This window comes from Oratosquilla oratoria, unplaced genomic scaffold, assembly GCF_046742065.1.
Source record: "Oratosquilla oratoria isolate Oo_2021 unplaced genomic scaffold, ASM4674206v1 SCAFFOLD50, whole genome shotgun sequence".
Lineage (NCBI taxonomy): Eukaryota > Metazoa > Arthropoda > Malacostraca > Stomatopoda > Squillidae > Oratosquilla > Oratosquilla oratoria.
Genome location: NW_027467714.1, coordinates 850,733 through 873,833, shown reverse-complemented (window position 1 = coordinate 873,833; position 23,101 = coordinate 850,733). Strand labels below are relative to the sequence as shown.

Here is a 23,101-nt window from a genome sequence, read left to right as displayed (position 1 = left end):
TGATAGTAGTTTCCAAGGATTTAAGGAGGGTGGAGGGGATACCAACCTCCCCCGATTGGCAAGACTAGAGGAGAAACTTGATAAGATGACCGAACATTGGGAAAACAGGTTCAGTAACGTAGCCAAAATTGCGCAAAGAGTTGAAAAATTGGAAGAACTAGAGAAGGCGAACAAAAATTTAACTAATGAAATAGAAGAATTAAAAAGACAGTTAAAAGAAGTAAAAGAGGAGAATGAAGAATTAAAGAGGAATAATAAAGACAACAAAGAGGCCATGGCAAAGGAAGCACACGGTTGGAAAAAAATCCAGTAAAACAGTAAATTTGCATTTACTGACATAATTAAACAGCAAATGAAAGAACAAACTGAAGACTCAGTTATCAAAGTGATGAGACAGAAGGAGAATATAGTAAGAGACTTAGCAGATAAAAAGAAATATATAATTATATTAGGAATGTAAGAGAAACATAACCTAGATAGAACTTCAAGAATCAATGAGGAAAAAGAAAAAGTAAGTAGTTTACTAGAATTAGTTCAGGAAAATGAACCTGAAATCATGAAACAAATTGAAGAGATGTGTAGGCTCGGAAAATATAGTACAGACAAGACCAGACCAATTAAGATTAAATTCTGGTCACAAACGATGGCAGAGAATATCTTAACAAAAACAGGGAAACTAGCAGCAAGTGAACAATATAAAAAGGTATGGATAAAAAGAGAAATTAATAAAGAGGAAAGAGAGGAGGAAAAAATGAAAAGACATGAAGCTAAGGAAAAAAACGGGATGAGAACAGAGTCAGAAAAAGAGAAGTTCTATTGGAGAGTAGTGAATATGAAAGTAAGGAAATACAACATACTAGAGAAAAACAAAAGGGAAACAGAGAATACAATGGAAGTGGCAGAAAACTAAGAGTGTCTTACACAAATATAGATGGATTAATAACAGGATTGAATGAGCTGAATGATTATCTGAAGGAAAAAGAACCGGACATAATGGGAATTGTAGAAACAAAATTAAAAGGTCCACTACCACCCAACAGTATAGGACATGATGCATATAATTATTGGATTAGAAACAGAGAGACAAAGCAAGGGGGTGGAGTTATGTTCCTGACTAAGAAGGATATAAAGGTGAGGTGTGTCACATATGGCAAGAATACAGTAGAGATGATTATGATCGAAGTGGAAGACAGAGATAAGAAGAGCAGAAAGTTTGTGATAAATTATGTGCCTCCAAAAACAGCCTCATGGGAAGAGAGTGAACATGAAAGTATGTTAGAAGACACAAGGATAACATTAAATAAAATAATGGAAGATGGAGGAAGAATAGTTATGATGGGCGACTTTAATTCCAAAGAAGTCTACTGGAAAGAGATGACAGTAATGGGTGGAGACAACTCATGGGGAAATGTTCTACTCGAGATGATTATTGAACATACAATGACACAGTGGATACAGGAGAACATCAGGTATAGAAATGAAGAACCATCGAGACTAGACTTAATAATCACATCTGAACCTAGAATAGTGGAAAAGATTGAATATAAAACACCAATAAGTAAGAGTGACCACATATTGATTGAACTGGAACTAAATGAGGAAAAATACACGAAAAGAAATGAACAATACAGAAAAGGAAGAATGATGCATGAAAAAACAAACTTTGATAAAATAAGAGAATTCTTTCAAAAAGAAAACTGGGAAGGAATATACAAAGAAGAAACAACAGTGGAAGAGAAATGGAATATTTTGACAAAAATTTATAAAAAAGGAGTGGAAAAGTATGTACAACAAAAAATGCAGGGAGTTAAAAGACAAGAGACAAAGCTTTGACCAAATTGAGGAAATACAAAAGACCTGAAAAATGGAAAATATATACTTGTTATAGAAATGAATATGTACAAGCTTGCACAGAGGAAAAGAGAAAATATGAAAAAGATGTCATAGAAAAATGTAAAGATCAACCAAAGCTATTTTAAAGATTTGTAAACAACAAACTGAAAAACAAACAAGATTTGGAGAAATTAAGACAAGGAGTTGAATACACAGAGGAAATAGAAATGGTGGAAATTATGAACAAGCATTTTAAATCAGTGTTTACAAGGGGTATTGGCTGCTGTTATTGTGGCAAAGTAGCATGCAGTTGATACTTTAGGGTCTATATGGGGTGCCCCTATGGACCAGAGCCACACATCATTTTGTCTATGATAGAGGAAAACTCTGTTCATTGAGAAATGATGACACTTTTATACTATGACTGTCCCTCCGTTATGCTGTCCTCCAACCCCTTGTTGCTGTCCTGTACCATTTCTCTGAGTTTTCATTTTCTGTGATGGGGGAATTCCCTGTGGTGGGGGAAAAGAATACTGCCACCAAGTATTTCCACTTGGATCGTAAGAGGCGACAAGAAAGGGACGGGGAGTGGGACTAGGCATCCTTCTCCTTGTAGCCCCACAGGGGAAATTCCTAAAAGAAAAAAGAAGGCATAAGAGGGGCTGGAAATCCTCGAACCAGCACCCTAAGGTTTGGGTCTTTTAATGTGCGTGGATGTGGTACAGATGAGAGTCAAAGGGAAGGGATAGGTAGTATGTTTGTGAGAAGAAAGATGGAGGTGTTGGCTTTGAGTGAAACTAAGTTCAAAGGGAAGGGTGAGTGTAAGTGGGAGGTTATCAGGAGTGAAGAGAGGGCGAGGGAGGGAAAGGGTGGCTATTCTAGTAAGTGAAGTGATAGGTAAACGGGTAGTGGAGTGGAAGGAGGTTTCCTCAAGGATAATGTGGATGAAGGTGAAACTGGGAAAGGAGATGTGGGTCTTTGTAAGTGCATATGGGCCTGGCAGTGAGAAGAGCGTAGAAGAAAGGGAGGCCTTTTGGATAGATCTATACGAGTGCATAGAGGATTTGGGAAGAAATGTCAATGTGATAGTACTGGGAGACCTTAATGCTAGGGTGGGAAATGGTCCAATTGATGGAGTGGTTGGGAAATGTGGAGTTCCAGAAAAGAATCATAGTGGAGAGTTGATGGTGGAAATGTGTCTAGAAAGAGAGTTGATGATAGCAAATACAGTGTTTCAGAAGAAAGTCAAGCATAAGTACACATGGGAGAGGGTGGTGGAGGGAAGGGTGGTAGATAGAGCCTTGATGGACTATGTAGTGGTAAATAGGATTATGATAGGAAGAGTTAAGGATGTACATGTGCTAAGGGGAGAGGGTGGGGGAATATCAGATCATTTTTTGGTGGAAGGTAAGTTGAAAGTGGAGGATAGATGGAGGAAGAGAAAAGGGACAAAAGGTAGGGAGGTTCTTAGAGTGAACTCTTTGAATGAGAAGGAAAAGGAGAAGGAGTACAGAAAGAAGCTGAAGGAGGAATGGGAGGGAGTAAAGGGTAGAGTAGAGCTGGGTGTGGAGGAGGAATGGGGATGGTTCAAGGAGGGAGTCATAAAGTGTGCAAGGATGGTGTGTGGAACAAGAAGGACAGGGGGAAATAGAAGAAAGGGTAGTGAATGGTGGGATGAGGAAACAAAGAAGGTTGTAGAAGAGAAGAAGCAAGCTTTCACAGATTGGTTACAAAATAGGACGAGGGAGTCATATGAGAGGTACAAAGAAAAGAAAAGAGAAGTAAAGCAAAAGGTAAAGGTTGCAAAGAGGAGAGCAGATGTGAAATGGGGTAAGAGTTTGACAGAAAATTTTGAAAGTAATAAAAAGATGTTTTGGAAAGAAATTAAGAGAGGAAGAGGAGGCGAATCAAGTGGAGAAGAAAAGGTAAAAGGTGCAGATGGAGAGATGATAATGGAAGAGAAGGCAGTAAGGGGAAGATGGGCAGAATATTTTAGGGAGTTGCTAAATGTGAAGGAGGATAGGGAAGGAAAGATTGCTGCAGTGGGAAGTGCGAAGAAAATGAGAGTGATGAATGAGGAGAATGGAGGAGAAATAAGGAAGGATGAGGTGAAAGCTGTTGTTAAGATGATGAAAGCAGGTAAGGCACATAGTATGGATGGATGCCATGCAGAATGTCTGAAAAAGGGAGGTACAGTGATGGTGGACTGGTTGGTGAGGTTATTTAATGTTTGTTGGAGAGAGGGTAGAGTGCCGGAGGACTGGAGGAGTGCCTGTATAGTTCCTCTTTACAAGGGAAAAGGGGACAAGTGTGAATGTAGTAGTTTCAGAGGGATTAGCTTGTTGAGTGTAGTTGGGAAGGCTTATGGGAGGATCTTGATTGAGAGGATAAGGAGAGGAACACAAGGAGTAATTGGTGAGGAACAGTGTGGATTTAGGACAGGTAGAGGTTGTGTATATCAGATCATTGTGGTAAGACAGATATGTGAGAAAGCTATAGGAAAGGGGAAGGATGTTTTTTGGGCTTTTATGGATCTGGAAAAGGCTTATGATAGGGTAGACAGGAAGGCACTGTGGGAGGTTATGCAGATATACGGGATAGGAGGAAAGCTTCTGGGAGCTGTCAAGAGTTTTTATGAGAGTAGTAGAGCTTGTGTCAGGATTGGAAATGGAGAGAGTGAGTGGTTCGAGGTAAAGGTGGGACTTCGTCAAGGATGCGTAATGTCGCCCTGGCTGTTCAACTTATACATGGATGGGGTGGTGCGAGAGGTAAATGCAAGGGTAGTGGGCAAGGGATTGGAGATGGTTAAAGAAAATGGAGAAAAATGGGAGGTGAGCCAGCTGTTGTTTGCGGACGACACTGCGCTTGTAGCAGGATCGGAGGAGGGATTGAGGAAATTGGTGGCAGAGTTTGGAAGAGTATGTGATAGAAGAAAACTAAAGATAAATGTGGGTAAAAGTAAGGTAATGAGATGTACAAGGGGTGAAAGTGGCAGTAGACTGGAAGTGGGCATTAAGGGAGAGCGACTGGAGGAAGTGGATAGTTTTAGATACTTGGGTGCAAATGTGGCAGGGAAAGGTGGAGTGAAAGTGGAGGTAGAATGTAGATTGAGAGAAGCGAGTAAATGCCTTGGTGGATTAAAGAGTGTAATGAGGAATAGACATTTGGGAATGGATGCGAAGAGGAGACTGTATGAAGGAGTGATTGTGCCAACAGCACTGTATGGGGCAGAAACATGGAACATAAGAGAAGAAGAGAGAAGGAGTTTGAATGTGTTTGAGATGAGGTGTCTGAGAAGTATGATGGGGGTTACTAGGCTAGATTGAGTGAGAAATGAGGAGGTGAGGAGGAGAACAGGGGTGGAAAAGGAGCTGGGAGATAGGGTTGATGAAAGAATATTAGGATGGTTTGGACACATGGAAAGAATGAGTGAAGAAAGACTAGTAAAAGAGGTGTGGAGGGAGTGAACATGAGGGGACGTCCTAGGATGAGGTGGATGGATGGGGTGAAGGGGGCTTTGGGGAAGAGGGGAATGTCTGTTGAGGAAGGACGGGAGAGGACAGAAGAAAGGGGTGAATGGAGAATGGTGGTATATGGATGATGTTGTGATTGCATGAGGTGGAATGGGCAGGTGGATGGGGGGTGAGGTAGTATGTGTGAGCAAAATTTGACGCAGCCCGAAGGGATTTCTCCCCGTCTTCTCATTTTATGCAATGGGGGGACGGAGAGGGGGGGTCGCCGATTTAATGAAGCTGCCTTGCTGTGTCTTGCGACACTGCTTCTGACCCAGGGCAGTGGACAAGGTGCAGGGATGACCCGTCATTCAGGAGGTGCTAAGATAAGAGGGAGGGTGGAGGGGTGTGGAGTGTATTCAGGGATGGAATGGGTGGAAATGATTTTATGCCTTTTTCTTTTTGGCTACCCCCCTTGTAAGGGGGAGGGAGCCTTGGTATATGTATGTATGTATGTTTACAAGGGACAACATACAACCTGAAGAGATCGAATGGAAAGAGAAAGTCCCTCCTATGAAAGAAATAGAAGTAACAAAGAATGATATAATGAAACATTTGAGTAATCTTGATGTCAGAAAATTGCATGGTCCAGATGAAATAGCAAACTGGATTTTGAAAGAATGCAGAAATGAACTGGCAGACAAAATACATAGCATAATAAACAGTTCCTTGAAAGAAGGAAAAGTTCCAGAAGATTGGAAAAAAGCAAATATGGTACCTATAAAGGGGGAAATAAAGAAGACCCTACCAACTATAGACTAGTCTCTCTAACAAGTACAATAGCAAAAATTTGTGAAAGAATTATCAAAAGTAGATGGGTAAAATATTTAGAAAAAAAACGTGCTAAATCCAAGGCAATTTGGATTCAGACAAGGACGATCATGCGTCACTACTGTAATTTAATATGTTTCTATTCAAGGCTAATAGATATAATACAAGAAAGAGATGGATGGGCTGATTGTGCATTTCTAGACCTAAAAAAAGCTTTTGATAAAGTACCACATAAGAAGTTGCTTAAGAAATTAGAAACTGAAGGAGGAATACTGAGCAAACTGCTTAAATGCTTAAATGGATGGAAGACTTTTTGCAAGAAAGAAAAATGAGAGTAGTGGTAAGAGACAAACACTCAAAATGGAATGAAGTAATAAGCGGTGTTCCGCAAGGAACAGTTCTGGCCCCAATAATGTTTGCTATATATATTAATGATATGGATGAAGAAATTAAAAGTTATATGAGCTTCTTTGCAGATGATGCAAAACTATTAAAAAAAGTGAAAATGGAAGAAGATTGTGAGTCACTACAGAGTGATCTAAATAAAGTATGGGAATGGAGTAGGAAGTGGGAGATGGAGTTCAACACTAAAAAGTGTAGTATAATGGAATTTGGAAAAAGCAAAAACAGAATAACAGGATCATATAAATTGGGAGAAGAAGGAATAAAAAAAGTAGAAAATGAAAAGGACCTGGGAGTCATTGTTATGAATAATATGTCACCTGATAAACATATAAACAAGATTTTTGGAGAAACTTATAACTTAATAAGAACAATCAAAGTGGCATTTACATACCTGGATGAAGAAATGGTGAAGAAAATTCTAATCACTCTGATAAGACCAAGATTGGAATATGCAGCAACGATATGGTCACCAAGTACAAAAAAATGTATAAAAAAACTTGAAAGAATACAAAGAGCAATAGCAAAATTGGCACCAACACTCTCAAAACTATCATATGAAGAGAGACTAGCAAAACTTGAACTACAGACACTAGAGCAAAGAAGAGAGAGAGGAGATTTGATAGCTATTTACAGAATCATGAAAGGCATAGAAATTATTGATAGAGAGAATCTGATAAAATGGGATGATAGAAATACAAGAGGACACGGAAAGAAAATCAAGAAAGACAGCTATAGGAGAGATGTGAAAAAGAACAGCTTTCCTCACAGAGTAATAGACAGCTGGAACAAGTTAGATGAGAAAGTGGTGTGTGCAAAAACAATACATAAATTTAAAAATAGTTTAGATAAAATGAGATATGAAGACGGGACACCACAAGCATAGCTCCCCTTCAACTAGGTAAATACAACTAGGTAAAATAAATACACACACACACATTGTGGTCCCCCAGTACCAAAAAGAATATAAAGAAAATAGAAAGAATCCAAAGAGCAGTTACAAAAATGGCACCTGCACTTGCAAACCTATCATATGAGGAGAGATTGGCTAAACTGGAGTTACCGACACTGGAGCAAAGAAGAGAGAGAGGTGACCTATTGACCATCTACAGAATCATGAAAGGCACAGAGATACTTGATAGAGAGGACTTACTTTACTGGTACAAGAGAAACACAAGAGGACATGGAAAGAAAATCAAAAAACATAGCTATAGAAGAGAACTGAAGAAAAACAGTTTTCCACATAGAGTTTTGGACACTGGGAACAAACTGGATAATGAAATAGTATGCGCAAAAACCATTCATGAGTTTAAAAGCAAACTAGACACTTCGAGATACAATGGCGGGACACCACAAGCATAGCTCCCCTTCCCGCAAAATACAACTAGGTAAATACAACTAGGTAAATACACACACACAACTAGTACTGTATTTTTCGGACCATAAGGTGCTTCATACCATAAGGTGCACCCGTAATTTGCTATTCCCCGTCCTTACATAAGGCGCGCCTGACCATAAGGCGCACCTGGTCTCGTCATGGGATAATCATGTATATGTGCATTCAGAACTGAACATTTTTGTTGTTGAATGAGAAAAATCGGTTGGGATTTAGCAAAATTACAAAAATAAATGATATTTTTTTTATTTTGGTCAGTGAAATCAGACCACCTCCATGGACAGTCTGCCCTGCCAATACCCCTAAAAAACAACATAAACACGTTACGGGAATTGTGGGGAATAAAACCAACATTAGCAGTTTTATTCCCGGAATTCTCTATTCACAAAACACAAGATTTATTACAAATGGTGGTAAATTTTTAGTTTCGACCATGGGCGCAATATAGCAATAGAAAATTAATTATTAATTTTGTAAATTATAATGTATCAACATAATATGCAATTTTGTGAGCAGAAATAAAATACAAAAAAGGTGCTAAACAGATTTCGTATGTATCGAAGTCGTGTCGGACGAATGGTACGCCATGTTTGTTATGATAGATGCCGACGTCGAAGAAATGAAAGGATGATAAATTCGTCTAACCTAACCTGTGTTTAATAAATAATTACCTGCAAATTAAATGTCATCCGACTCGTCCTCGTTGTCGTCATCGTGAGAGACATTGGCGGGCTTTTCAACCACTCTCTCAGCTTGTGGGGTATACAAAGATCTTGCAGTTTGAAGGAATGCATGTATCTCCGCTCCATAACATTCCTTCAAGAAAATGTACCTGGCGAGGTACTGTCGGAAGCACCGAGGCCGTCAATTGACAGACGACAAGATGGGGTCCCGATCCTATGCTACAGATTTCGTTCATTACCATATTTGCTTGTAGCAAGGTATTTTTTATTTTCATTTCTGCCCACAAAATTGCATATTACGTTGATACATTATAATTTAAAAAATCAATAATTAATTTTCTATTGCAATATTGTGCCCATGGTCGAAACTAAAAAATACCTAAATGACTACAATCGGAGTGGAGCGAGACTAGACCAATACAAAATGGCTGTCTGTGTTGTGGATGCTATCATGCCATAGCCATGATAGCGTGAATGAATGCGGTGGCATGGACTCAAAAACTATCGAAGTTTTCGCAATTTTCTTGTCAAGATACATGCATCTTGGTTATAACTTGGTTGTAACTTTTGCTAGGCCTATGCACTGTCGCCGTCGGTAGGGTAGCTACGAAACGTGTCAAAATAGTACGTCACTGTCTGAGGCATTTTTTTGCACCGAAGCCACACATAAGGCGCACCTCACGATAAGGCGCGCCACCTGATTTTGGCCGATTTTAAGGATTTTGCACGCGCCTTATGGTCCGAAAAATACGGTACTAATTATGGTTGCTACAGATTCATACCTGTGTCTCCTCAAGCTTTGCTTTAAGTGATTCCACCTTGGTTTCCAAAAGGTTAACAAGAACAGCATCTCCACTGCCTACCAAGGTCCCTTCACTTGAATCCTGAAAAAAATAGATCAAAGTTACGTGTGTGTGTATTTACTTATAGTGTAAAGTATTAGAGCAATGCTCATAAGGTCCAATCTCTTTTTCTCCATTTCTCAAATTTTGCCTTGAATTCTTTCGTAAAAGTTATATTTTCAGCAAATTTATTCCACAAGTCTACATTTCTATGTATCTACTTAGTGGTATTTTGCGGGAAGGGGAGCTATGCTCATGGTGTCCTGCCTTTGTATCTTGCAGTGTCTAGTTTGCTTTTAAACTCATGAATGGTTTTTGCACACACTATTTCCTTGTCCAGTTTGTTCCAAGTGCTCTATGTGGAAAACTGTTTTTCTTCAGATCTCTTCTGTAGCTATGTTTTTTTATTTTCTTTCCATGTCCTCTTGTGCTTCTCCTGTCCCAGTTTAACAACTCCTCTCTATCAAGTATTTCTGTACCTTTCATGATTCTGTAGATGGTCAGTAGGTCACCTCTCTCTCTTCTTTGCTCCAGTCGGTAAATCTAGTTTAGCCAATCTCCCCTCATATGACAAGTTTGCGAATGCAGGTGCCATTTTTGTTGCTGCTCTCTGGATTCTTTCTATTTTCTTTATATTCTTTTTGGTACTGGGTGACCACAATGTCGCTGCATATTCTAGTCTAGGCCTTATCAGTGTGACCAATAAGGCCTAGACTAGAATATGCAGCAACATTGTGGTCACCCAGTACCAAAAAGAATATAAAGAAAATAGAAAAAATCCAGAGAGCAACAACAAAAATGGCACCTGTGGAAACCTATACTTGACATCTTTTATTTTATATTAATTTATTTATCTACTTTTTTCTATGACCTCTTGTTAATCTTCTTGAACTGGTAATTATTTAGTCCATTTTCTCCAAACATGTTGCCTCTCTTTGTTCTTCTACAATAGGAAGTCACACTTTCTTTAACCCCTTACCCAGCAAGTACGAGTAAACTCATCTTCGGCCAATATTTCTTTTTCAAATTGATTGATTGATTTATGAAATTTTTGGCTTGAAGGCCAAGTGCCAGAGCTGGTGGGCCATTCAGCGCATATCTATCATACACAAATAAATAAATCAAGTAAAACAGATAGGTAAACCTATAGTGGAGTGGAAAGAGGTTTCCTTGTTAATGTGGATGAAGGTGAAACTGGGAAGGGATGTGTATTTACCTAGTTCTATTTTGTGGGAAAAGAGCTATGCTTGTAGTGACCCACTATTATATCTTTCCACATCCCGTTTTTTTCTTAAAGTCATGTATAATTTTAACACTCACTGTTTCCTCATTCAGTTTGTTCCAGATATCTATCACCCTGTGTGGAAAGTTAATCTTTTTCAGATCTCTGCTGTAACTGCCTTTCTTAAATTTCTTCTCGTGTCCTGTATTTCTTCTGTCCCATATTAGTAGGTTATCCCTATCAAGAATTTCCATCCCTTTCATAATCCTGTAGGTGGTTAGCATATAACCTCTTTCTCTTCTTTGTTCCAGGGCTTGTAGATTTACTTTATCCAATCTTTGTATGTCAAATTGCAAAGTGTTGGTGCCATCTTTGTTGTTGCTCTTTGAATTCTTTCTAGTTTATTTAGGTTGTTGTTTTTTTGGAACTAGGTGTCCATAGTGATGCTGCATATTCTAATTTTGGTCTTATCAGTGTAACTAGTATTTTCTTTACCATTTCTTCATCCATGTAGTCAAATGCTACTTTCATTGATTTTAATAAGTTGAAAGTTTCTCAAACTAATTTGTTGACGTGTTTGTCTGGTGTCTTGTAATTTGAGATAGTTACTCCTAGGTCCATTTCCGCGTTTACTTTTTCATTTTCTTTGTAAATACATACATATACCAAAGGCATCCTATCCACTGTCCTTTGTACCAATTTTATATTGATACGGTATTCTACTTTTGCTTTTTCCAAATTCCATTATACTATATTTCTTAATGTTGAAGTTCACTTCACTCTTGACTCCATTTCCAGACTTTGTCCTGGTCTTCTTGAAGAGATTTGCAGTCTTCCTCTGTACTTACTCTCTCTAATAATTACAAAGGATTACAAAGAGAGAGCATGCCAACAGGAAACCTTTTGGTCCAGAACTAAGTTACATACAAACATACATATACCAAGGCTTTTTCCCCCTTACAAGGGAGGCAGCCAAAAAGGAAAAGGCATAAAATCACTCCCACCCATTCCATCCCTGAATACACTCCACACCCCTCCAACATCCCTCTCATCTTAGAACCTCCCGGATGACGGGTCATCCCTGCACCTTGTCCACTGCCCTAGGTCAGAAGCAGTGTCGCAAGACACAGCACATCCACAGCAAGGCCGCTTCATTAAATTGGCGACCCCCCCCTCTCCATCCCTCCATGCATAAAGGAGAAGATTGGGAGAAATCCCTTCAGGCTGCATCAAAAATTTGTTTACACATACTACCTCACCCCCCATCCCCGCCCATTCCACCTCATGCATCACATCATCATCCATATACAACCATTCTCCATTCAACCCTGTCTTCTGTCCTCTCCCATCCTTCCTCAACAGACATTCCCCTCTTCCCCAAAGCCCCCTTCACCCCATCATCTCATCCTAAGACGTCCCTTCATGTTCACTCCCTCCAAATCTGCCTTCCATTCCTATTTTACTAGTCTTTCTTCACTCATTCTTTCCATGTGTCCAAACCATCCTAATACTCTTTCATCAACCCTATCTCCCAACTCCATTTCCACCCCTGTTCTCCTCCTCACCTCCTCATTTCTCACTCAATCTAGCCTAGTAACCCCCATCATACTTCTCAGACACCTCATCTCAAACACATTCAAACTCCTTCTCTCTTCCTCTCTTATGTTCCATGTTTCTGCCCCATACAGTGCTGTTGGCACAATCACTCCTTCATATAGTCTCCTCTTAGCATCCATTCCCAAATGTCTATTCCTCATTACACTTTTTAATCCACCAAGGCATTTACTCGCTCCTCTCAATCAACATTCTACCTCCACCTTCACTCCACCTTTTCCTGCCACATTTGCACTCAAGTATCTAAAACTATCCACTTCCTCCAGTTGCTCTCCCTTAACCCCTTCCATACAGTGACGCCTACGTAGGCGTCATGAGGAGCAAGTGGGTACACGAGGATGCCGACATCGGTGTCTTGATTATATTTATTGTAGTTGTACCTGCGTGACCCACATACTCTGTAAACTGGCTTCATCATATTTTCAATGGTTATAAAAAATCACGAGTGAACGAGAACGAGCGATAGAGCAGCGACTTTATTTTTTATAATGCGAGTATTATGACGCAACATCGCACGTATTGAAGGGGTTAATGCACACTTCCAGACTACTGCCACTTTCACCCCTTGTATATCTTATCACCTTACTTTTACCCACATTTATCTTCAGCTTTCTTCTATCACACACTCTCCCAAACTCTGTCACCAACTTCCTCAATCCCTCCTCCGATCCTGCTACAAGCACAGTGTTGTCCGCAAACAACAGCTGGTTCACCTCCCACTTTTCTCCATTTTCTTTAACCATCTCCAATCCCTGACCCACTACCCTTGCATTTACCTCTCGCACCACCCCATCCATGTATAAGTTGAACAGCCAGGGCGACATAACGCATCCTTGACGAAGTCCCACCTTTACCTCAAACCACTCACTCTCTCCATTTCTAATCCTGACACAAGCTCTACTACTCTCATAAAAACTCTTGACAGCTTCCAGAAGCTTTCCTCCTATCCCGTATATCCGCAAAACCTCCCACAGTGCTTTTCTGTCTACCCTGTCATAAGCCTTTTCCAGCTCCATAAAGGCCCAAAAAACATCCTTCCCCTTTCCTATAGCTTTCTCAGATGTCTTACCACAAAAATCTGATCTACACAACCTCTACCCGTCCTAAATCCACACTGTTCCTCACCAATTACTCCCTCTCTTCCTCTCCTAATCCTCCCATAAGCCTTCCCAACTACACTTAACAAGCTAATCCCTCTGAAACTACTACATTCACACTTGTCCCCTTTTCCCTTGTAAAGTGGAACTATACAGGCACTCCTCCAGTCCTCCGGCACTCTACCCTCTCTCCAGCAAACATTAAATAACCTCACCAACCAGTCCACCATCACTGTACCTACTTTTTTTTAGACATTCTACATGGCATCCATCCAGACCAGGTGCCTTACCTGCTTTCATCATCTTAACAACTGCCTTCACTTCATCCTTCCTCATTTCTCCTCCATTTTCCTCACTCATCACGGTCATTTTCTTAGCATTTCCCACTGCAGCTATCTTTCCCTCCCTATCCTCCTTCACATTTAGCAACTCCTTAAAATATTCTGCCCATCTTCTCCTTACTGCCTTCTCTTCCATTATCATCTCTCCATCTGCACCTTTTACCTTTTCTTCTCCACTTGATTCGCCTCCTCTTCCTCTCTTAATTTTTTTCCAAAACATCTTTTTATTTCAAAATTTTCTGTCATACTCTTACCCCATTTCACACCTGCTCTCCTCTTTGCCTCCTTTACCTTTTGCTTTACTTCTCTTTTCTTTGTACGTCTCATATGACTCCCTCGTCCTATTTTGTAACCAATCTGTGAAAGCTCGCTTCTTTTTTTCTACAACCTTCTTTGTTTCCTCATCCCACCATTCACTACCCTTCCTTCTATTTCCTCCTGTCCTTCTTGTTCCACACACCATCTTTGCACACTTTGTGACTCCCTCCTTGAACCATCCCCATTCCTCCTCCACACCAAGCTATACTCTATCCTTCACTCCCTCCCACTCCATCAGCTTCTTCTTGTACTCCTTCTCCTTTTCCTTTTCATTTAAAGAGTTCACTCTAAGCACCTCCCTACCTTTTGTCCCTTTCGTCTTTCTCCATCTATCCTCCACTCTCAACTTACCTTCCACCAAAAAATGATCTGATATTCCCCCACCCTCTCCCCTTAGCACATGTACATCCTTAACTCTTCCTATCATAATCCTATTTACCACTACATAGTCCATTAACGCTCTACCTACCACCCTTCCCTCCACCACTCTCTCCCATGTGTACTTATGCTTGACTTTCTTTCGAAACACTGTATTTGCTATCATCAACTCTCTAGACACATCTCCACCATCAACTCTCCACTACGATTCTTTCCTGGAACTCCACATTTCCCAACCACTCCATCAATTGGACCATTTCCTACCCTAGCATTAAGGTCTCCCAGTACTATTACATTGATATTTCTCCCTAAATCCTCTATGCACTCATTTAAATCTATCCAAAAAGCCTCCCTTTCTTCTACGCTCTTCTCACTGCCAGGCCCATATGCACTTACAAAAACCCACATCTCCTTTCCCAGTTTCACCTTCACCCACATTATCCTGATAACCTCCCACTTACACTCCCAAACTCACTCACCCTTCCCTTTCAGCTTAGTTTCACTCAAAGCCAACACATCCATCTTTCTTCTCACAAACATAATACCTATCTCTTCCCTTTTACTCTCATCTGTACCACATCCACGCACATTAAAAGACCCAAACCTTAGGGTGCTGGTCGGAAAACTCCCAGACCCTCTTATGCCTTTGCTTTTTCTTTTAGGAATGTCCCCTGTGGCTACAAGGAGAAGGATGCCTAGTCCCAATCCACGTCCCTTTCTTCTCGCCTCTTACGATCCAAGTGGAATTACTTGGTGGCAGTATTCTTTTCCCCTACCACAGATGCAGAAAAAAAATTATATTGATAAATAAAAGAAAAATAAAGAAAAATCATAATATAGATAATAATAAATAAAATAAATGCTTAGGTATAGTTACATAATAAACAAACAGGTAAATAGTAAATAATAATAAATTGACATAACTAATAATAAATCAAAATAAAGTAAATAATAAACAAACAAATAAAAAATAATATAAAATAAATGGCAGTCATTACAGCATCTTGCTTAGGTGTTTATCTAAACAAATCTTAAAGCTTCAAACTGAACTACATTGCACTGCCTCTGCAGGAAGTCTGTTCCATTCATTAACTACACAGTTGGCGAAGTTGTTTCCACCCACTTGCAAATTAAACCTATTTCCTGACAGTTTGAGACCATTATTTCTTGTCGGATTCTCATTGTGTGAAAATTTTGTCACATTTGATCTTGTCAATTCTTTTTAGAATCTTAAAGACCTGTATCAAGTCACCTCTGAGTCTATGCTTTCTTAGGGAAGACAGATTCATATGTTTTAGGTGATTTTCGTATGATTCATTTTTTATATTTGGAATCAGTTTTGTGACTCTCCGTTGCACTTTTTCCAATCTGTCAATGTCTTTAATAAGATTCGATGACCATACAGAGACAGCATATTCCAAATGTGGACAAACTAATGATTTATATAGCTTGTTAATGAGAGATGAACTTTTGAAGTCAAAAGATCGGTGGTTATCTAAATGAATCTTAAAGCTTCAAACTGAACTACATTGCACTGCCTCTGCAAGAAGTTTGTTCCATTCATTAACTATACAGTTGGCAAAGTTGTTTCTACACACTAACAAATTAAATCTATTTCCTGACAGTCTGAGACCATTATTTCTTGCTGGATTCTCATTCAGTGTGAAAATTTTGTCACATTTGATGTTGTCAATTCCTTTTAGAATCTTAAGGACCTGTATCAAGTCACCTCTGAGTCTATGCTTTTTTAGGGAAAACAGATTCATATGTTTTAGGTGATTTTTGTATGATTCATTGTTGATATTTGGAGAGGAAGAGAGGAGTTTGAACGTGTTTGAGATGAGGTGTCTGAGAAGTATGATGGAGGTTACTAGGCTAGATAGAGTGAGAAATGAAGAGGTGAGGAGGAGAACAGGGGTGGAAATGGAGTTGGGAGATAGGGTTGATGAAAGAGTATTAGGTTGGTTTGGACACATGGAAAGAATGAGTGAAGAAAGACTAGTAAAAGAGGTATGGAAGGCAGATGTGGAGGAGTGAACATGAGGGGACATCCTAGGATGAGATGGATGGATGGGGTGAAGGGGGCTTTGGGGAAGAGGGGAATGGTTGTATATGGATGATGCTGTGATGCATGAGGTGGAATGGGTGGGGGGATGGGGGATGAGGTTGTATATGTGAGCAAAATTTGACACAGCCTGAAAGGATTTCTCCCCGTCTTCTTTTATGCATGGAGGGACGGAGAGGGGGGGGTCGCCGATTTAATGAAGCGGCCTTGCTGTGGATGTGCTGTGACTTGCGACACTGTCTCTGACCCAGGGCAGTGGACAAGGTGCAGGGATGACCCGTCATCCAGGAGGTGCTAACATGGGAGGGTGGAGGGGAGTGGAGTGTATTTAGGGATGGAATGGGTGGGAATGATTTTATGCCTTTTTCTTTTTGGCTACCTCCTTTGTAAGAGGGAAAAAAGCCTTGGTGTATGTATGTATGTATTTAGAATCATTTTTGTGGCTTGCTGTTGTACTTTTCCAATCTGTCACTGTCATTAATGAGATTCAATGACCATTAGGAAACAGCATATTCCAAATGTGGATGAACTAACAATTTATATAGCTTGTTAATGAGAGATGAACTTTTGAAGTCAAAAGATCGCATAATCAGTCCTAGAATATTTTTTGCTTTCTTGGAGGCTGAAATACACTGTTTAGATGTTTTTAGATCATTACTGATAATTACGCCGAGATCCTTTTTACTATCCACTTTTGTTAACAAATTTCCAAATAACTTGTACCGTATTTTTTGGACCATAAGGCGCTTCGTACCATAAGGCGCACCCGTAATTTGCTATTCCCTGTCCTTACATAAGACGCACCTGACCATAAGGCGCACCTGGTCTCGTCATCGAATAATCATGCATATGTGAGTGTTTCAGAACTGAACATTTTCGTTGTTGAATGAGAAAAATCTGTTGGGATTTAGCAAAATTACAAAAATACATACATACATATACCAAGGCTTTTTCTCCCTTCCAAGGGAGGTAGCCAAAAAGGGAAAGGCACAAAAACACTCCCACCCATTTCATCCCTAAATACACTAAACACCCCTCCCACCCTCCCTCTCATCTGAGCACCTCCTGGATGACGGGTCATCCCTGCACCTTGCCCACTGCCCTGGGTCAGAAGCAGTGTCGCAAGACACAGCACATCCACAGCAAGGCCGCTTCATTTAATCGGCGACCCCCCCTCTCCGTCCCCCCTTGCATATAAGGAGAGGACGGGGAGAAATCCCTTCGGGCTGCGTCAAAATTTACTCACACATATTACCCCACCCCCCGCCCATTCCTCCTCATGCAATCACAACATCATCCATATACAACCATTCTCCACTCACCTCTGTCTTCCGTCCTCTCCCTTCCTTCCTCAACAGACATTCCCCTCTTCCCCAAAGCCCCCTTCACCCCATCCATCCACCTCATCCTAGGACGTCCCCTCATGTTCACTCCTTCCACATCTGCCTTCCATACCTCTTTTACTAGTCTTTCTTCACTCATTCTTTCCATGTGTCCAAACCATCCTAATATTCTTTCATCAACCCTATCTCCCAGCTCCTTTTTCACCCCTGTTCTCCTCACCTCCTCATTTCTCACTCTATCCAGCCTAGTAACCCCCATCATACTTCTCAGACACCTCATCTCAAACACATTCAAACTCCTTCTCTCTTCTTCTCTTATGTTCCACGTTTCTGCCCCATACAGTGCTGTTGGCACAATCACTCCTTCATACAGTCTCCTCTTCGCATCCATTCCTAAATGTCTATTCCTCATTACACTCTTTAATCCACCAAGGCATTTACTCGCTTCTCTCAATCTACATTCTACCTCCACCTTCACTCCACCTTTTCCTGCTACACTTGCACCCAAGTATCTAAAACTATCCACTTCCTCCAGTCGCTCTCCCTTAATGTTCACTTCCAGTCTACTGCCACTATCACCCCTTGTACATCTCATCAACTTACTTTTACCCACATTTATCTTTAGCTTTCTTCTATCACATACTCTCCCAAACTCTGCCACCAGCTTCCTCAATCCCTCCTCCGACCCTGCCACAAGCGCAGTGTCGTCCGCAAACAACAGCTGGCTCACCTCCCACTTTTCTCCATTTTCTTTAACCATCTCCAATCCCTGACCCACTACCCTAGCATTTACCTCTCGCACCACCCCATCCATGTATAAGTTGAACAGCCAGGGCGACATAACGCATCCTTGACGAAGTCCCACCTTTACTTCAAACCACTCACTCTCTCCATTTCTAATCCTGACACAAGCTCTACTACTCTCATAAAAACTCTTGACAGCTCCCAAAAGCTTTCCTCCTATCCCATAAATCTGCATAACCTCCCACAGTGCCTTTCTGTCTACCCTATCATAAGCCTTTTCCAGATCCATAAAAGCCCAAAAAACATCCTTCCCCTTTCCTATAGCTTTCTCACATATCTGTCTTACCACAAAGATCTGATCTACACAACCTCTACCTGTCCTAAATCCGCACTGTTCCTCACCAATTACTCCTTCTGTTCCTCTCCTAATCCTCTCAATCAAGATCCTCCCATAAGCCTTCCCTACTACACTTAACAGGCTAATCCCTCTGAAACTACTACATTCACACTTGTCCCCTTTTCCCTTGTAAAGAGGAACTATACAGGCACTTCTCCAGTCCTCCGGTACTCTACCCTCTCTCCAGCAAACATTAAATAACCTCACCAACCAGTCCACCATCACTGAACCTCCCTTTTTCAGACATTCTGCATGGCATCCATCCAGACCAGGTGCCTTACCTGCTTTCATCATCTTAACAACTGCCTTCACCTCATCCTTCCTTATTTCTCCTCCATTCTCCTCGCTCATCACTCTCATTTTCTTTGCATTTCTCACTGCAGCTATCTTTCCTTCCCTATCCTCCTTCACATTTAGCAACTCCCTAAAATATTCTGCCCATCTTCCCCTTACTGCCTTCTCTTCCATTATCATCTCTCCATCTGCACCTTTTACCTTTTCTTCCCTACTTGATTCGCCTCCTCTTCCTCTCTTAATTTCTTTCCAAAACATCTTTTTATTACTTTCAAAATTTTCTGTCATACTCTTACCCCATTTCACATCTGCTCTCCTCTTTGCCTCCTTTACCTTTTGCTTTACTTCTCTTTTTTTTTCTTTGTACGTCTCATATGACTCCCCCGTCCTCTTTTGTAACCAATCTGTGAATGCTCGCTTCTTCTCTTCTACAACCTTCTTTGTTTCCTCATCCCACCATTCACTACCCTTTCTTCTATTTCCCCCTGTCCTTCTTGTTCCACACACCATCCTTGCACACTTTAAGACTCCCTCCTTGAACCATCCCCATTCCTCCTCCACACCCATCTCTGCTCCATCCTTTACTCTCTCCCACTCCTCCTTCAGCTTCTTTTCGTACTCCTTCTCCTTTTCCTTTTCATTCAAGGAGTTCACTCTAAGAACCTCCCTACCTTTTGTCCCTTTCCTCTTTCTCCATCTATCCTCCACTCTCAGCTTACCTTCCACCAAAAAATGATCTGATATTCCCCCACCCTCTCCCCTTAGCACATGTACATCCTTAACTCTTCCTATCATAATCCTATTTACCACTACATAATTACAAAAATAAATGATATATTTTTTATTTTGGTCAGTGAAATCAGACCACTTCCATGGATGGTCTGCCCTGCCAATACCCCTAAAATACAACATAAACACGTTACGGGAATTGTGGGAAATTAAACCAACATTAGCAGTTTTATTCCCGGAATTCTCTATTCACTTAAAAACACAGGATTACAAATGAAGATAAATTTTTAGTTTCAACCATGGGCGCAATATAGTAATAGAAAATTAATTATTGATTTTGTAAATTATAATATATCAACGTAATATGCAATTTTGTGAGCGGAAATAAAAAACAAAAAAGGTGCTTAAACAGATTTTGTGAGTAACGAAGTCGTGTCGGACGAATGGTACGCCATGTATGTTGATACATTTTAATTTACAAAATTAATAATTAATTTTTATTGCTATATTGCACCCATGGTCAAAACTAAAAGAATATCCAAATGACTACAGTCTGAGTGGAGCGAGACTAGACCAATGCAAAATGGCTGTCTGTGTTGTGGACGCTATCATGTCATAGCCATGATAGCGTGAATGAATGCGGTGGCATTGACTCGAAAACTGTCAAAGTTTTCGCAATTTTCTTGTCAAGATACATGCATCTTGGTTATAACTTGGTTGTAACTTTTGCTAGGACTGTGCACTGTTGCCGTCGGCAGGCTAGCTACGAAACATGTCAAAATAATACGTCACTGTCAGAGGCATTTTTTTTGCACTGAAGCCACACATAAGGCGCACCTCACGATAAGGCGCACCACTCGATTTTGGCCGATTTCAAGGATTTTGCCCATGCCTTATAGTCCGAAAAATACGGTAATTGTATTTAGTTATTTTTACCCCGTCTGGGGTATTGGCTGCTTGTTATTGTGGCAAAGTAGCATACAGTCGATACTTTAGGGTCTATATGGGGCGCCCCTATGGACCAGAGCCACACATCATTTTGTCTATGATAGAGGAAACTCTGTTCATAGAGAAATGATGACACTTTTATACTACGACTGTCCCTTCGTTATGCTGTCCCCCAACCCCTTGTTGCTGTCCTGTACCATTTCTCTGAGTATTCTTTTTCTGTGGTGGGGGAATTCCCTATGGTGGGGGAAAAGAATACTGCCACCAAGTATTTCCACTTGGATCGTAAGAGGCGAGAAGAAAGGGACGGGGATTGGGACTAGGCATCCTTCTCCTTGTAGCCCCACAGGGGACATTCCTAGAAGTAAAAGCAAAGGCATAAGAGGGTCTGGAAGTTCTCGGACCAGCACCCTAAGGTTTGGGTCTTTTAACCTCTTCACTCCGGGCCAAAATCTCGCGGGCAGCATTAGCTGCCAGACGTACAATGTGTCATAATAATACTTGCATCATAAAATATAGTCACCGCTTATATCGATCGTTCTCTCTTTTACCCGTGAATTTTGATGACCATAGAAAATGTGATGAAGACAGTTTAGAGAGTATGTCATTACGCAGGGGCAACTACAATAAATATAATCAACACGCCGATATGGCAGCCTTGCATATCCACTTGCTCCTCATGCCGCCTACGTATGCGGCACCGTATGGAAGGGGTTAATGTGCGTGGATGTGGTACAGATGAGAGTAAAAGGGAAGAGATAGGTAGTATGTTTGTGAGAAGAAAGATGGATGTGTTGGCTTTGTGTGAAACTAAGCTGAAAGGGAAGGGCGATTGTAAGTATGGGAGTGTAAGTGTGAGGTTATCAGGAGTGAAGAGAGGGTGAGGGAGGGAAGGGGTGGCTATACTATTAAGTGAAGAGATAGGTAAATGTGTAGTGGAGTGGAAGGAGGTTTCCTCAAGGATAATGTGGATGAAGGTGAAACTGGGAAAGGAGATGTGGGTTTTTGTAAGTGCATATGGGCCTGGCAGTGAGAAGAGTGTAGAAGAAAGGGAGGCCTTTTGGATAGATTTAAATAAGTGCATAGAGGGTTTAGGGAGAAGTGTAAATGTAATAGTACTGGGAGACCTTAATGCTAGGGTAGGAAAGGATCCAATTGATGGAGTGGTTGGGAAATGTGGAGTTCCAGGAAAGAATCGTAGTGGAGAGTTGATGGTGGAAATGTGTCTAGAAAGAGAGTTGATGATAGCAAATACACTGTTTCGGAAGAAAGTCAAGCATAAGTACACATGGGAGAGGGTGGTGGAGGGAAGGGTGGTAGATAGAGCTTTAATGGACTATGTAGTGGTAAATAGGACTATGATAGGAAGAGTTAAGGATGTACATGTGCTAAGGGGAGAGGGTGGGGGAATATCAGATCATTTTTTGGTGGAAGTTAAGTTGAGAGTGGAGGACAGATGGAGAAAGACGAAAGGGACAAAAGGTAGGGAGGTGCTTAGAGTGAACTCTTTAAATGAAGAGGAAAAGGAGAAGGAATACAAGAAGAAGCTGAAGGAGGAGTGGGAGGGAGTGAATGATAGAGTGGAGGTAGGTGTGGAGGAGGAGTGGGGATGGTTCAAGGAGGGAGTCACAAAGTGTGCAAAGATGGTGTGTGGAACAAGAAGGACTGGAGGAAATAGAAGGAAGGGTAGTGAATGGTGGGATGAGGAAATGAAGAAGGTTGTAGAAGACAAGAAGCGAGCTTACACAGATTGGTTACAAAATAGGACGAGGGAGTCATATGAGACGTACAAAGAAAAGAAAAGACAAGTAAAGAAAAAGGTAAAGGAGGCAAAGAGGAGAGCAGATGTAAAATGGGGTAAGAGTATGACAGAAAATTTTACATACATACATATACGTATGTATGTACAATTTTCTGTGCTATGGATGTGCTGTGTCTTGCGACACTGCTTCTGACCCAGGGCAGTGGACAAGGTGCAGGGATGACCCGTCATTCAGGAGGTGCTAAGATAAGAGGGAGGGTGGAGGGGTGTGGAGTGTATTCAGGGGTGGAATGGGTGGGATTGATTTTGTGCCTTTTTCTTTTTGGCTACCCCCCTTGTAAGGGGGAAAAAGCCTTGGTATATGTATGTAGAAAATTTTAAAAGTAATAAAAAGATGTTTTGGAAAGAAA

The 23,101-nt window shown here is 40.8% G+C and overlaps 2 protein-coding genes across 15 annotated transcripts in view; one reads left to right on the top strand and one right to left on the bottom strand.

Annotated features, from left to right (window-relative positions):
* The window catches only part of osp (myosin phosphatase Rho interacting protein outspread), a 600,580-nt gene that overhangs the window by 320,155 nt on the left and 257,324 nt on the right, over positions 1-23,101 (bottom strand). For 13 of the 14 annotated variants that reach the window (XM_076182079.1, XM_076182084.1, XM_076182085.1 and 10 more), the window contains one exon: positions 9,380-9,481. The exons of the other annotated variant lie outside the window; for it this stretch is intronic. In XM_076182079.1, the coding sequence (XP_076038194.1) occupies positions 9,380-9,481 (102 nt within the window). The remainder of the gene's footprint in view (positions 1-9,379; positions 9,482-23,101) is intronic. 14 annotated transcript variants of the gene reach the window in all.
* Positions 1-23,101, top strand: part of LOC143023539 (uncharacterized) — a 279,586-nt gene that overhangs the window by 222,110 nt on the left and 34,375 nt on the right. The window lies entirely within an intron of this gene.